The sequence below is a fragment of the Pezoporus wallicus genome, unplaced genomic scaffold, assembly GCF_028554395.1.
Source record: "Pezoporus wallicus isolate ANWC-B61680 ecotype Strahan unplaced genomic scaffold, APGP_CSIRO_Pwel_v1 contig_3017, whole genome shotgun sequence".
NCBI lineage: Eukaryota > Metazoa > Chordata > Aves > Psittaciformes > Psittacidae > Pezoporus > Pezoporus wallicus.
The window spans coordinates 3743756-3760631 of record NW_026638957.1 but is presented as its reverse complement, the minus strand read 5'-3'; the positions used below and the strand labels follow the sequence as shown (position 1 = coordinate 3760631).

General features: G+C 42.7%; 1 protein-coding gene across 3 annotated transcripts in view; it reads left to right on the top strand.

The window, feature by feature from the left end:
• The window catches only part of ITPK1 (inositol-tetrakisphosphate 1-kinase), a 143181-nt gene that overhangs the window by 21700 nt on the left and 104605 nt on the right, over window positions 1-16876 (top strand). For all 3 annotated transcript variants that reach the window (XM_057413455.1, XM_057413454.1, XM_057413456.1), the window contains exon 2: window positions 10891-10915. In XM_057413455.1, the coding sequence (XP_057269438.1) occupies window positions 10891-10915 (25 nt within the window). The remainder of the gene's footprint in view (window positions 1-10890; window positions 10916-16876) is intronic.

Sequence of the window (16876 nt, the reverse complement as noted above, 5' to 3'; positions counted from 1 at the left end):
AGATGAGCCTCCAGTTTCTAGATAGATTTTTTATAGGTAGGTAGGCAGAAGCAGCATAGATACATATGTACATTGATTTGACTCTGCATTGCTTCGGCACTCGTTAATTCTTAGCTCCGGCTGCAAAAGATGTGGTCTTTGAAAGGAGGCAGACAGGCAGGAAGCTTGATTATCTTGTCTGATGCAGTTCAGGGATTTACTGGTAAACCTCTGTTCAAGAGTAGATACAGCTCAGAAGCAATGCAGAGGCAAATGTAATTGTAGCTAGAGTTAAGAGTACTCTGCCTACACTGTGCTGCAACAGACTTTAGATGTGATGGCATCTCACTGTAGAGAATAGGCATTTGACCAGTAGTGTTAACTAGTTTGGTTTGAGAGCTGTCAAAGCATAAAATTAGAAAGACCTGTGCAAAGGTAGAAGGACTTTAGTGTGTTGCTGGACAAAGCTTCCTGAAAGACACCAAAATGCAGCTGGCATGCAGTATAAGCTTAAAGCTGTATTAGTCTGTCATTGCATGAGTTACATGCCGCTAGTTCTCCCTGCCATGACAAAATGGTGAAGCTTTGTAGGGGAGAAACTTTCAGCCTGAACTGAACCTGCAGCCTTGCACTTTCACCTTGCAGCACTTCTGTAGTTGAGTGTGCTCTTATTTGCAAGTCCTTTTCGGAGCTTTGGCATAAGAAATCTATTAGCTGTAGCCACAGGAGCTTCAGGATATTTCCTGATAGTAAATATCTCCAGTTAACTGCCAGTCGTGTTGTTCACTGTTTCTTTGCAGTTACTGCTCTTTGTTTCATGTGACTATTTGTGACTGACCGTTCTAATTTGTTGCTTACTTTCTTAAAGTGACATTAATCCGGCAGTTAGTTCTAATGCCGTTTTGCACAATTGCTTACCATTACACTGTGCTTTTGGGGCACACAGGGTGTTATCTTTTTTGAAGTGAAAAAGGTTATGACTTAAGGCATGTGGAAAACTGAAAAATACTTATTGGATTCACCACTGGCACAGGCAAGAATGGATTTCCCATTAGCTTTCAGACTGGAGCAGTTCTAGCAGCGTTACCCAGAAATGACACTGGTGAAATCTTCATGCACTGAGTCTGTGTGAGTTGTTCTTTCAGCTTTGGTATAGGCGGCTCTTCATGGCAAGTCTCAGTTTTTGTCTTATGTTCCAGTTTGGTACTGGAGGAGTTGATGAGATGTTAATAGCTGCATTCCTACTTTGGTGTAAGAGATGTTGAGAAGTGGGATGTTTTTTCCTGCAATTTGGTAATATCTGGAAAGTCAGAAGTAAGCAAAATAACAGTCTGCAAACTAATGTACTTCTTGGTGAACAGGGGATTGTCTACACATTCCAGGAACCTCCTGCATTGCTTATGCCCTGCTCTGTTGTCCCTCCAACAGATACTGGGATGGTTGAAATCCCCCATGAGGACCAACGCCTGTGAATGTGTAGCTGCTCCTATCTGTCTATAGAGGGCCTCATCTGCTTGGTTTTCCTGGTTGGACAGCCTGTAGCAGACCCCACTATAATGTCCTCTGTCCCTGACCTCCCTTTAATCCTGACCCATAAGCTCATGGTTGGTTCCTCATCCATTGCCAGGCACAGCTCCATTCACTCCAGCTGGTCAGTGACACAGAGGGTGACAACCTCTCCTTGTCTCCCCTTTCTGTCCTTCCTGAAGAGCCTGTATCCTTCCAACAGTCCAGACACAGGAAGCATCCCATCATATTTTACATTCCTGGAATCCTCTAATAATCTCTGCAATGAGAATTTATTTATGTATCTATCTATATATGCATATAAAGATAAATACTGTATCTGTCCCCAGAAGAGATACTGACTCTGCTGCCTCTTCCCAGGTCTCTTTCAGTCTTCACTGGTGCTTCATGACCTTAGAAGGACTTTTGAAAGGGATGGGTTGTTAGTTTTCTTTTTGCAGAGGGCCGTATTAACACTGTGGTGGCTGGGGTCATGGGGAGACAAAGGGAGCTGGGAGCAGAGAGAACATACATATTTTTTTGCTGTGCTTAAGGAGGCAAGCAGTTTATTGAAGCCAAAGGATGACAGTGGAACAATTTAGCCTGCAAATTTGAAGCACTCTGACCTTTGGGAAATTAGTGTCTTGTAATGGAAGATACATTGCCAAACCAGCTTGGTTTAAAGATGGTTTTTAATAAGGTTATAAAGAGCTCACATGCCATGGCTGCCTGCCATAGCTGGAAACTGGATCTTGTAATGTCTGGTGGTGTCAGCCTATGGCTGAAGGCTAAACCCTGCTCAATTGCTTATAATTGTCATCAGGTACTATATATGCCTCTGAATGTCTGGTAGGCAATAATTCATTGCCTTTAATAATTTTTCTCTGCAGCTCTTAGTCATTCCCTCTTCCCACTGATGTCCCTTCAGTTTTGTTTTTTTTTCTTAAAAGGCTGTGGTTAAAGGTTTTGTGTCACCACTGGGAAAGCAGCAAGTATGGGCTCCCAGAACCTGGGATCACTATTTCCAAGAAAAGAGTCTGTCAGAGCTCAGCAGCACTGATCCATTTTAAATGGCTACTTTAAAAAGAAAACAGAGCCTTTTTGAGCTTGTATTTACTGTACTTTATGGCTTTTATAGATTTTATTTCCATAATACCCGTTTTATAAAGCTAAAATCAGTAGCTTGCAATGTTTCATTAAGCCATTACTGAAACTTTGTCTTAATATTGAGTGACTAAAGGCAGTTTATTTCCTCTAGTTACTGCTTACAGTGTCTAGTTTCTTTCTTTCATGGCTTTTTTCTCCTTGCTCCTTGGAACCTCTGAAGTCGTGGTGTTGCATACTTCACATTGTTGTTACTCTTGCAGGATAAGGGGTTAGTGGGTTTCTAGCTGGATTTTTGCTGTGAGATGCCGGTGAATGTTTGTGTTGTAGTAGTAATTTGTGGCATGTGGAAGCATTGGGATGCTGCAGTGAATACCAGAGTGATGCTGCTGCTGCCCTACCAAGATTTTCTCTTATTTTCTAGTCCTGCCTCTTTGTTCTGATACAGCATTCTTAGAAGCACTTTCATAGCTGTAAATAGGATGATATAATGCTTTGAAGATGTGGAGAAGGTCAGATGGGTTTACCGAATGTCACGTGTGAATGGGGTAGTGGTGTGAAAATCACTTATGGTGGTGTGGTGTCTGGTAATGAGTATGGCTATTGCTTCAACCATTCTGTTTATAAAAACAAGGAAGAAATGCACAAATGTGGCCACCCTCTGATTTTCTTTTCTACTTAAAAGGTCCTCTGTGACAACCCAAAGTCTCATTTTTTTCAGCCCATCTAGAGAGCACTTAGTTCTAAGTGAGACCTTTTCTGCCCCATGTTATATTATCTGTTCTTACTGGATTATGAAGGTGCACTTTTTTGCCTTCTCCTTTGGATCTGTGATGCTTTGTATCTCAGAAAATTGAGGACTCCCTCCCCCAAATACCAACTTTAGATTCATTTAAGCCATAAATCTTTCCAAAATTGTAGTTACTGAAGGGGAAAAGCTTGCTGAAAGGTAAGACTTGTGGGATATATATTGGTAAAATTAACTGATCAATTGCCTGCTTGATATTCTGTGTGCAAAAAAACAAATCACAAAAAATCCTCATGTTACAGCGGAGTCTTCGCACATTTCATAGAATCATAGAATAGTTAGGGTTGGAAAGGACCTGAAGATCATCTAGTTCCAACCCCGCTGGCATGGGCAGGGACACCTCACACTAAACCATCTCACCCAAGGCTTTGTCCAGCCTCGCCTTGAAAACCACGAGGGATGGAGCATTCACAGCTTCCTTGGGTAACCCATTCCAGTGCCTCACCACCCTTACAGTAAAGAACTTCTTCCTTATATCCAGCCTAAACTTCCTCTGTTAAAGTTTTAACCCATTACCCCTTGTCCTATCACTACAGTCCCTAATGAAGAGTCCCTCCCCAGCATCCCTATAGGCCCCCTTCAGATACTTGGAAGGCTGCTATGAGGTATCCACGCAGCCTTCTCTTCTCCAGGCTGAACAGCCCCAACTTCCTCAGCCTGTCTTCATATGGGAGGTGCTCCAGTCCCCTGATCATCCTCGTGGCCCTCCTCTGGACTTGTTCCAACAGTTCCATGTCCTTTTTATGTTGAGGACACCAGAACTGCACGCAATACTCCAGGTGAGGTCTCACGAGAGCAGAGTAGAGGGGCAAGGTCACCTCCTTTGACCTGCTGGTCACGCTCCTTTTGATGCAGCCCAGGATACGGTTGGCTTTCTGGGCTGCGAGTGCACACTGAAGCCAGTTCATGTTCATTTTCTCTTCAACCGACACCCCAAGTCCTTCTCTGCAGGGCTGCTCTGAATCTCTTCTCTGCCCAACCTGTAGCTGTGCCTGGGATTGCTCCAACCCAGGTGTAGGACCTTGCACTTGTCATGGTTAAACTTCATGAGGTTGGCATCAGCCCACCTCACAAGCATGTCAAGGTTCCTCTGGATAGCATTCCTTCCCTCCAGGGTATCAACCGAACCACACAGCTTGGTGTCATCGGCAAACTTGCTGAGCGTGAACTCAATCCCACTGTCCATGTCACCAAGATGTTGAACAAGACTGGTCCCAACACCGATCCCTGAGGGACACCACTCGTTACTGGTCTCCAGCCGGACACTGAGCCATTGACCACAACTCTTTGTGTGTGGCCATCCAGCCAGTTCTTTATCCACCAAGTGGTCCACCTATCAAATTGATGTCTCTCCAATTTAGAGACAAGGATGTCATGTGGGACAGTGTCGAACGCTTTGCACAAGTCCAGGTAGATGATGTCAACTGCTCTACCCTTGGCCATCGGTTCCATAGCTCCATCATAGAGGGCCACTAGATTGTGGATTTCCCCTCAGTGAAGCCATGCTGGCTGTCACCAAGCACCTTGTTGTTTTTCATGTGCCTTAGCATGCCATCCAGGAGAATCTGCTCCAAGATTTTGGCAGGCAGAGGCGAGATTGACTGGTCTGTAGTTCCCCGGGTCATCCATTTTCCCCTCCTTGAAAATGAGGGTTATATTTCCTTTTTTCCAGTTGTTGGGAACTTTACCTGACTGCCACAGTTTTTCAAATATGATGGCCAGTGGCTCAGCAACTTCATTTGCCAGCTCCTTCAGGACTCGTGGATGGATTTAATCCTTCCAGATGCCCTCGGTTAACTTCCATGTGTACTGATGGCTGTGGCTGGGAGCCAGGGCCCCCAGACACCGAGCACTCCTGTGCTGGGGTTGCTTCTTAATTTCTTCCCTCATAGACAATAAGGTGGAGTCCATCAGTGGTGAATATGAGTAAAAGCAAGGATCCTCACTCATATTTAATAACAGAAATGAAGGGTATTCTGCTGATGGAAAAACTAAGGCAAATGAGCTTATCTTGCCTTCGTGCTAGGAGGAGGAACAACAGGCTGCCTGCAAGTCTGCAGATGGCCAGTACTGGCTGGTTCTCATGCCTTGCTTTGGTATTGCTTGCCTGGTGCCTTTCTCGGTGTCTGGTGATTTCAGTGTGGTGCAGAGTCTTAGCAGCTGCAGGTTTTTGCTCTGATTCATTAATATTTATACAACTCCCTTTACCAACGTATTGCTTTTCTGGGAAAACGTTTTTATATTTTATATCAGAGCAACACATTGTTATTATTTGCCACTTTTTTTACGTGGGAAATTTTGAAGGTGAAACAACCTCCTATCTGAGAAAATGAACTTCACTGTGTGTACTAATAACTTTGTAGGCTATTAAAACAGGTACAAAGATTGCTTTTTAGTTTTGGAATTGTAAATTGGGCTTGGTATTTTTCAATCTGTCACTCAAACCAGACAGCAAAAATGTTAATTTAACCATGGCTATGATATATGACCTGATAGTTGTTTTCTCTTTTAACTGCCATTCACTATAATGTCTTAGATGCTGTGGGGAATTAATCCAGGCTATTTACTTTAGATGATAAAAACCAACCCAACAAACCCGACCCCAAAAGCCAATTAGTCTACATAGTTTGAGGCAGTGGAAAAACATCAATTTCAAAACACTGATTAATGTATTTTTGAAAATTTGGTATTGAATTCTTCTCTAAATCCATACATCAGTCTAACTTAAACATGAAGTCAGCTTGCATGTAATTATTTTAATTGCTGCTGTATATGGTGAGGCTTGTATTATCCAGTAGAGTTGTTCACTGGTTTCAGGTATAGAACTAGTAAGTCACAACAGGTTTCTGGGTTTTAATTGGTATTGCAGGCTAATGCAGTAGTTACTTAAATGCTTCCGGTTTTCTTTTAAATGTTGCAGTGTGTGATTCAGCAGAGCTGTATGCTGAAGGAAGGGAACACGCAAAGCACGCGTCAGTAATTTGTGCTGCACCTGTATGGGTTTCCATAGCTTTAGGCATACTAAGCTAGTTGAAGAGATTGAAACTAGTTAGGTGTTTAGTTTTATCACATTCAGACACTATTTCCCCTTTTCTCCCAGAGGTTTTCTAACATTTGCTGATATTCTTTTGGTTTTCCTGCCCTGGGCTGATGATTGGAGTACCAGATCCCTGTCTAGATGATCTTTGGAATGAAATGTATTTTAAAAATAGGGACCTCTGTGAATATAGTTTAAAAGTGACCATTTTTCAAACATCTGTTCAATGAAAGTGGACAGATGCAGTCTCTTTGACCCAGTTGTGTTGCTCCTTTGGAGGGAGAAGGGAAAAACAGCTCATAATGATGTTTCTTTTCCTTTCAGAAACAGAGACTTCCTGTGGGTTTTGTACAGTCTTTTGCCAATATCAGGAGGCAGGCAGGACAGCTGGCAATGGGAGCCCTTCTTCTGATACGCTGTGGCTCAGTTTCAAGCTACATGGGAAGAAAAGTCATGGGCAACACCATGAAAGATACAAGAGTAGTGGTCAGTGCTCCAGGTGAAATAGCCCTCCCTCTCCCCACCCCTCCCCAGGGAGACAGCACCTTTTACTTAGGCATGAGTAACTCAGGAAGCATTCCGTCTCTCCTGGACATACTTTTTTATCCCTCACTTAATTGTTCTTAGCTGGCTTGTCTTCAGAATGTGCAGTTTGTTGCTTGTGTCTGAGCTACAGTCCTGTACCCATGCAAGCATCTGTGTTTTGCATTGGTGAGAGGACTTTGTTGTCTTGTGTATGTTAAGTGTCTCTGTGGTGCATGTATCAGCGTAGCTATCAGAAACCCTGTCCTCTGCTAAAGAAATAGCCCAAAAGGATGTACACCAAGGTTGTAGGATGTATTAAGCACCATAGGAATAAGCAGTGGCTGGTCCATGGCTCTGTGAGATTCTCAGAGCAGTTAATTCAACAAATACCTCGTCTCTATTGAATGTTCTGCACAGACAGCCCCTTGCTGGGGAATTGCTTGTGGCCCACAGCATGCTTCATTCTCTGTTTGCTTATTTTTTGAGGGCCCTATACTTTTTTTGTGTGTAGGATCAGCTTTCTTTCCCTGCCTGTCCCTAAACCCTTCCATGTGTGACGTGAGGCAGTTAGTGTGGTTAGATGGTGTTGCATGCTTGGTTGCATAAGGGATGTCTTGTTGCCCTGAGCCTGCAGCTGTGACCTGCCTGGCTGAAAAGCCTGGAGTAAACTGGCTTGGGAAATCTTTGAGACAGAGAGTTAGCTAATGCTAGAAGTGAGGTGTGTGGTTGCTTGCCATCCAGCTTGTTTGGATACCTTTTGCTTTTAAAATATGTTGCTTTTTTTTTTTTTTTTAAATGCTTTTTTTTTGGCAGAGTTTTTTTCCCAAATCAGCTAACCCTCAAAATACATATGCTTCTATGCTTTCTCATCCCCTGAGCTTAAGTATAAAAAGATCTCATGCTTCAGGTAACCAAAGGGGAGCACCCCCCTTTCTGTTCTGAAAAAGGGGAAGACCCACTGCAACAAGCCAACCTTAGTAATTGCTTCCTCCTTCCCGTGAAGTGTGTGTTATATCCTACCAGCAGCAGGCACCCCTTCTCTTCCTGTTTGTGTGCTGCTGTGGCTTCTTCCTTGTCCTGTGGCACTGCAACTGGTTTCCGTAAGTTTCAGTAAATTTGCAAAGTTCATTTTGGGGAAATTATAGAAGACCTTTGGACTGACTCTTTCTCAACCAGCTTGCCAGAATTTTTCTTCTTCAAAGTAGAACGAAACTTATTTAGTGTGTATGCAGGCACAGCAAGAAATGCAGCTTTTGCCATCAGCTTATATTCTTCCAGTGGCTCTGGAGCAGTCATGTCTGAATCCTGGTGTATTTCAATGGCAGTTTTGAGTTTTTCAGTTTACTCCAGGGCAAACACAGCAAAAATGTAGCTGGTTTGGTTATTTTAAGTTTTAGCTCACAGTACTTGGAATGCTTCTGAGCAGGCTGATGCCCTAATCTACAAAAAAATAAGCTTTCCTCACCTAATACTTATTTGTCTTGCATAGCTGTATCAAAATCATGGTTTTGAAATTTTGGCTATTAACTCTTTCTCTATGAGATTCATAGTTTCTTCTCAAAACACAGTTGGAATGCCTCTTGCTGGCCTCAGCTGAATCAATGCTTGCCACACTGTAATGGCAGTATATTAATCACCCACCACTTTACAGGCTACTGTTATCACACAGTATCACAGTATGTTAGAGATTGGAAGGGACCTCGAAAGATCATCTAGTCCAATCCCCCTGCCGGAGCAGGAACACCTAGATAATGTTACACAGGAATCTCCAAGAGGGTTTTGAAATTCTCTGCAAGAGGTGCTTGGTTTCATTAGCTTTTTAATTTTCTTGCTAAACAACGACAAGCTCTCTGTTGTGGCTGTGTGTTGCATGCTGCTTCTAGGCCAGAGAAACTCCAGGGTGGTGAAGTGGAAGAAGGGAGCAATTTGTGTCATAGATGCTGATTGATTGCGGGTCCCTTTGGGCATCTTTGTAATGGGCTCTCAAAAGAAAGACTTGCTGTATTGGGTGGAAAACTGGAGGAGCCATTGTGTATTCAGCAGTGAGCAGCAGTTGCAACTATGGACAACACCACAGGCACTCTTAGATAGAAAAGCATTGAGGGCAGTTAGGCAGTCCTGATCCATGACCTTGCCCCAAAAGGGTCTTTGATTTTCATATATGGGTTTAGTGGGGACAAAGAAGAGAGATTCCTGTCTTGTGCTTGCTGAGGCTTTTGACTTTTATGTTAAATTTCCTGTGTCCTCAAAGTGAGGAGAAGGTTCTAACATATTTAAATAGCCTGCATATACCGGGAGGGTGGCACAGAGCAGAGATAGCCGGGCTTTGTGCCAGGGATTCTGTCCTCCTCTCAAGACTAGAGCAGAAATAGTTTGTTTTGCTTGATAACTTGTCAAGTTCAGTGACTGGGCGTTGTCTGGCTGCATGTACCTGAATCTCAGTTCTCATACCAGTAGACACCCATCTCTACAGATCTACCTAAATCAGCTCTAGCAATTGCAATTCTCAGCATTTTGGTCTGTAATTAGTAGGCCTCTCCAGTCTCTTATTCCTATTGTTTCAGGATCACTAGAACTGTTCCTTGTTGGCCACAGCAGTATTCAGAGGCTTGGGCTTTTCTGACAAATCCCAAGTATTTGAACAGAGCTCTAGCAGGAGCCAGCCTGATTACAAGTCTTTGAAGTCCAAGGTTGTGTCTAAACCATTGGGCATTGCACATTCTGGTGTCCCCACATCTACACTGCCCACCATCTGGAACAGGATATCACTCTACGCTGTGTCTGTCTCCCTGGTCACATACCTCTGTGTGTGTCCATTTCTGCCCAAAGCAAACCCTGGTACTGGGGGCTGATGCACATAGAGTCCTGTCCTAGCCAGTAGGTTGATGCTTGCTCAGGCTGGGACAATGGAACATACTACCTTTATGAGGTTGAAGCTGTTTGTGTTTGCTTGCATGGCTGCTTCTGTAATTTATTAGCTTTTTTTGGGGCACAGCTACGTGCTGTAAGGGTTGTTGCCTCTGCTGAGGCCAGCATAGTTAGGTCTATCTTACACAGTGCAGTACCAATCGCCAGCTGAAGTTTTAAATAAAGTAGTTCTGAGGCACTGCTTCCAGAATGGATCATCTGTCTTGAGCAGTGGATCTGTGGGGGTATATCTGCAGGTATATCATGGAGTTGCAGCAGGATGACACATCTGGGCAGGGTGCTCCAGCTGCAGGGCAGTCTGTCTGTTCTGGGTCTGGCCTTTGTCCCTTTCCCTGCTTAGTTTGCAGAGCTTGTTCCTGGAGCCAGCCTGGATATCTTTGTGCTTGTGATGAAGATAAGTCATGGGACAGCTTGGAAGTTCCTTGGGAAGGGTTTCAAACAGAGAACAACTGATCCAAGTCACTCTGTGTGTGTAGCTCTGGGAAGTGTTCTGCATATCAAGATGTCAGGGGTAGAACAAGACTGTAAATAAGATGATAAATGGCTTTAAGGTGCTGTGTTCGTTCTCTCTGATGTTTATACGTGTATCTTTGCATCAAAATCAAATAATCTATCAAGCATGCGGAATGTGCTGTGATGCAATTCACACACTCTGAGGTCAGATGAGAAATGAAGAGCAGAGTAGAAGTGACTAAAATTGAGATGCTCCCTCCATAACATCACCTCCTGCTAACTCTGCTCACGTGGCAGGTGTATCAGTCCCAGTGGTGCAGCTGCTTAGTATGCATTTTGGGTCACTTCTGAGGCTGTGATTCAGAAGCTGCCGAAGTGCTTCCTAGGCAGGGAATGGAATTGAACAGGTGCTTTCCTGAATTTGAATCAGGTTCATTAGTGCAAATTTTATTGTTTGCATTCTAGTATGAAGCGACCCTTTTCCATTAGTGTTTTACATTTTCCCTACGTTTCCAGTATTAACCATCCCTTTCTTTTTCTTCTTTTCCAGGAAAAGAGGAGTAGAAGTAGTACAGGTGAGTAAAAAAATGTATTTTATCCCCTCCCCCACTCCTCCCATTTTCTTGTAAAGAATGTTTACTAATTAAAAATGCAGTCAATTAGATGTCAGCATGACCAGGGCTTAATTATTTTTTCTTTCTTTTCCATTGAGTTCACTGTTTCGGATACTGTTTTTGGGAAAAGACGATCCCCCTTTTGTGAAGCGTCTGTTGAGCCCATCTAGTTTCAGCAAGTGCCCTGGTTAAAGTGGTTAAAGTTAGGCTTTTCTTGTGTCTGTTGTTTAATAAGATCTGATAGTTGATTAGGTGATGTTACTTAGTGTTTACTGCATGCATGGACAGTCAGGCTTAACAGAAACAGGAGCTGGCCTTTGAATAAAACTAAGGCAGAAGGAGTGTTCTTGTAACACAGTGAGAAAGGAAATGATACTAAAGTGCCTTTGAGTTGTAGCCTATCTGCAGATAAGTTCAGGTGTTGGCTACATTTGTTCCTTCCCAGGTCTGAATGGTCGTATTTCAGGCAAGATGTTAATTAAAGGATGATGGCAACTTTGAAAAGGATTACAAGGACAGCTGTAACAGAGCACTCTAGCCCTAAAAGATCAAAGGGGAATCATGCTCTTTCCTTCTGGCTTATTCTGTGTACTTAGAAAAGCTGTGTGTCATAGGTTTCACTCTTGTTTATGCTTATCTAGTGATTGTTTCAACTCTAAAGCAGTCAGTGTATTCTTCACACTTGTTTTCTCATGTCTCAGTAGCAGAGATGAAACTGCCTCAATAGAGAGGACAGAGGAGAGAGGAGGAAAATGGGGTGTTACCCACTAATAGTTGAGGCTGCCCATAAGTCTGTGTGAAAGGTGCTTCTCAACACCAGCAGGGAGCAGGGGAAAAGCACTTAAAAAAATTAAATGGAAAAATCAGGTCGTGTTATTTTAAAGAATCCACAATCAGAAGACTTTAAAAAAAATCCCATCACTAGTTAAACTGGATAATATGTCTTTCAGGTATTTGTGGTTGTCTCAGAGCTGCATGGTATTACAAGGAAAAAGGGCATGTCCTTTCCTGGCTGCATTTAGCCTTTCACCACTACAACATCATCTTCCTTACTTGTACCTCCTATTGCTCAGACCTGTGCAGCAGCTTCTTTCATGAATTGTGATTGCATCTCCATATTAATAAATACAAACCAGCATTTGTGAAGGACAGCTTCAGAAGCAGCACAGGAAGAAAGCTAGTCTGTATTTGTGTCGCTGTTTAGGGGACACTATTGTTTTAATAGTACCCTAGTGTATTACAGTCCAATGTTTGCATTTATTATGTGCATCATGCCTGCAGGCTTAAGCAGCAAGGTGCTTGTATGAGATGAATTCAATGATGCACTGATCAGCTGAGCAGAGGGCAAATTCCATTTTACCTTGCAGATTAAAATTTCTGTCCTTCTATGGGTTACCTGTTAGTCTTCGGATGTTTGTGTAGCTTAATGGCTAGTCATCAGATGGACAGAAACTGATTGGAAGAGATTTCTTTATTGGAGGAGCATTTTGGGAAACATTTGAACAGAATTAGATAGGACTTGGTGTAAAAGTAGTTCCTGGTCTCAAATTTTACAGCATAGTTGAGATGTTAGACTACCTATACTGGGAATTTGTGCCCCAGAGGCACACCTCAGAAGCACTGATGCCTGCTGCAGGATGGCTGGCTGTGTGTGATCATCCCTCACCTATCATTTGCTTCATGTGTCCTGATGCATGTTGTACTAGTAACTATTAGGGGATGTGTCAGAAATGGGCCCTTTCTTCATCCAGCATTACTAAAAAGCTTTGCTTGAGTCACCTCACATGATCCATCCCACTAGCCCTTCTCCTATATGGAGGATGTCTTGGTGTCGATCTGCTGGATGAAGTTTATTTGACAGGGAATATTATTTTCCTGTGTTAAGCAGCAGCATTTCTTTGATTTGTTTCTCCTCCTCCTCCTTTAAAGAAATCATCCTGTTCAAGAGAAACCAGCTCTTACAGCTGGCAATAGACAAGTAACTCAAACCACAAAAATACACAGGCTGTTAATCTGTTTTCTTCTTTCCATAAATGTAAAGTTTTTCTGAATGTAATTGTGCTTTCAGTAGCGAGTCAAAAGCTAAAGTTCAGTTACTGGCTTCCAGATAACAAAGCAAGATGGACTGGCATGTGCCGATTTCTGTGAACAGACTCCAGATTATTCTTTTCCAAAGATGTTTCATAGGAGCAGGAAAGGATTTCCTCCTACTAGAAGGAAGTCTTCAAATAAGCACTTGTGTGACTTCTGTTTCCTTCCTGCAGGGAGGAATTATTTCTCTTTACCTAGACTGACTAAATCCTCTTATTTTGCTTTCTTAAGGCTAATTGTGCTGTACAGATTATCAGTGTGCTGCTGCTAGACAGCAATTAGTATTCTGTGACTTGTGTTCAAGTTCTGTGTTTTGCCTTGTCTCAGGCTTTCTTTCTGTTCCAGCAGCAAAAGTGGTTCCAGCTTTCTATTTTTCTTGAGTGGGGCAACATACACATTCTCCAAAGAGAAATAATGGAAGAATAGGACCGGCAGTGGGATGCTAAGCAGGCATGCTCCTTTATCCAACAGTAAGACATTATTCAAACGTCACATTGAAAACAAAGAACCTCTCAACTTGTGTGGTCATAAATAATTAGTTTTGATTGCTTTGTTTTTTTTTTTTTTTGTACAAATAGTGATTGAATTCTAACATAATGAGAATTCACTGTGAACTCAATGCACAGGAGCTGAAATGTGTGATATTATATAGTACAATTGCATAACATCCATCAAGCTATCTGGCTTAAAAGATAGTACAGTAGGTGAACTAAATAAAAAGCTTTCAAGGTTATGAACTTTCCAAAGGCAGTATGAGTCTGCACACAAACATTCGGGAGCATGAATGGATTAGATCATTTCTGTTTTTCCAGTGGGCAGCGTCAGAACTCTTGAGTAGCAGCATCTTTAAGATGTGGCAGTGTTTTGGATCTAGATTTGCTTTCTGCAGCTTAAATCCAAGTCAGTGGGGCAGCTAGAAAACAGTCTTACATTGCAAGGAAAAAAAAACCCAAATGTCTTCCTGGCTTTTAAATACAGGTTCTTAACAGTATAGTGTGCTACATCTCTTACCTTGTGGCAGTTCATTTGCTTCATTTTTTTTAAGTAGGCAACACCCCAGTGTCAGGGTGCTTTTTGTTTGTGCCCCATGAGGTAAGGAAGCACTCTTGTTCCAGTTTTGCAAGAGGGCAGACTGAGGGATGAGCCCTGGCTCCTGTAGGGAACCTGCAGCAGTACCAGCCCCAGCACTGTCGGGAGCTGTGCTGGCAAACCTGGGTGGCAGGAGCACAAGCTGCAGCTGTCTCAGAAGGGGTCAGGACTTCCCTGTGCTATTGTGTGGGACACAAAAGAAAGGGAAGAACAATTGAAGGTGTTCAGCAGACCTGGTGTTGCTGGTTTTCTTCCAGCAAAAAGATAGCACCAGTTCAGCTGCATTTAATCTTAAGGCTGCATTTAATATATTCTTGTATTCTTAAATCCTTAAAGTATTCTGCTCTTGCCATTCCTGTGGCAGTTACATACCTCCCCTTTCTTGCCAGCTCTTCCCACCCCTCACAGCTACCTGTTCAGCTGGAGCAACTTCATCTGGTGGCCAGAGGAGGACTGGAGATTCTCTGAACAGGTGACAAACATGACCAAAGCCCATCTGCCATGGTCTGTGGACGGTTACTGGGTAGATGGAGGCTGAGGCAGAGCAGCTCTTGCACTGGCATTGGGGTGACTTGCCAGTAAATGCTTAAGATGAAGTATTCCTTAATAATTTCTTTCATCACTGTTTCAAGGGAAAGGCTGCCTCTGAAGTTATGCAGTATAGTCGTCTGATGAGGCATTTGCTATTAAAAAAAAACCTATTTCCTATCATGGAATTTAGCAAAGAGGGGCTTTGGGTAGTTTCTAAAAGGTAAAGCTGTTTCTGATCTTTCCTATTAACAGCTTGGTTTTGTTCAGTTTTACCTGTCCATTCCCCAGATCAGTGTAGGGCCAAATTTAGAAGTGAAAATTTTCAATTTTTCTTTACCCAGTAACATTTCTTATGACTTTGTATGCTGGCAAGGGAAAGGGAGAACATCTCCATCTACCTTGTTTTTCAGGAAAAATTAATTTGGCTTAGTTTGAAGAATGTAAGATTGAAAATATGTGCAGTGAAGTGGAAATCACCACAAGTACCTCTGATGGGGACATGCATTTATTTTTGTTTCACAAGCTATGCAAATCCAGAATAATTAACTGCAGCCCTTTGGCTTCTGACAGAGTGCCAGTTTGGTCTTTGTGTGACATAGTTTGGAGCCTACGTATTTCTCGTGACTTCAAAGCCATTTCCAGCACCTCCACACCCAAGCTTTCCTAGAGCTCTTTCTCCCATTTTTTTCTAGCTTTAAAATTCCCCATTTTTGGTGGGTATTTTTGGTTTGAATTAACACTAATGCTCTTTTATATTAGAAAGATGTTCTAGTCAGTTGGCTATAAAAGTGGGATTAGTCATCGTATTTCAAGCTGCACATTTTTTAATAGCAGTGGGATATGAAGGACAACATGTTTTCCGATGTGAAACAGCTGATTGTAGTAGTTACAATGGTGTCAGCTGCTGTTCTGTTTTTCCTTCCCCCCCCCCCGCCCCCCCGCCCCAGTTCTCTGGGTATTGAGATAGTGAAATATTTTACTTCGGAGTAGAAAACTGTCCTTTCAGCTGTGGGGTTTAGTGAAGCCTGTGAAGGAGAATCAAGGGTCCCCTCCTCCCTTTTTTAATTCTTCAATCAAAGTAAAATACTGGTGACAGCAGTTTCCAGTAATCATTGCCAGGGAAATGTTGTTTTCTTGAAATGTGGAGAGGTTTATTTTCACATGAAGTATTAATGGAATAAGCTTGGGACAGCAGTGTTCTAGCCGAGAAATGGAGCTTATAAAATATATATCTGGTAGCATATACAGAAAGATGTGACTGGAAAGCCTCCAAAGCAAGCATGGTTGTTGATATGTTGGAGAGTTGGCTCTTTAGTACAAGGAGAAGAAAGTTTATTTTTACATGCATGCCAGGTCATCAGCAAAGTGCATGATTTTCTAAGAATGGCAGTCTGCTTTGACTTCAGTGCATTTTTGGAAATGATGCTACAGCAGCACTCCAACCCTCCCCAGCCTGGATTGTGTTGGTACTTAGCGCATTCTTGAAGGTGAGGGGCTGATGGTTAAAATCTTTCAAAGATCCTAGTACTTTTTAGTGTCAGTGCTGCATAGACTTGCTAAGGACACAAAGTGGGGTCTTCCCAAAAAGTGTAATAATCTCAGCTTTAAACCCAGAAATAGCAGGACCATGGAAGAGGTAATCCTAGTCAGTGTCCTGTCTCTTGCTCTTCTCAGTAGGGAGGATTCCTCTATGTGAGACCTTCTTGTTGCTTAAGAGGCAGCATTACCCAGCAGGAATAAAGCACAGTTCCAGTGCGGGGAGAGATGGTTTTGGCATGCTTCTATACACTGCATCAGCAGACTGGTCAGTTGGGTACAGTGTGGCCCTTTCTGGTCCAGTGGGGAAGAATAATACACACACATCTGTTGGGACAGGGAAGGAAGAGAAGACTACAGAACATTTCCACCATGTGGATTAAGCAGATTAAATAAATAAACACTATTCTTAAAAATTAGAGTAAGCCAAACAAATCAAAATGCATTTAGATTTGATCAGTTTTCACTCTTGGTGCATGAATGAGAGAACCATGAGGAAATTTTTGTGGCTCAGAGAGTGTCTCTTACTGACTGATTTGACTGCTTTCTTTTGACACTGAATCCCAGCGGCCTAGGAGAGGTGTAGGCTCCACAGTCACTTGCAAGAGTCAGCTGGGTGAGTGAAAATATTACTAAGATTTAGAAATCTGTAAATAATGTGTAATGAATGGCTGT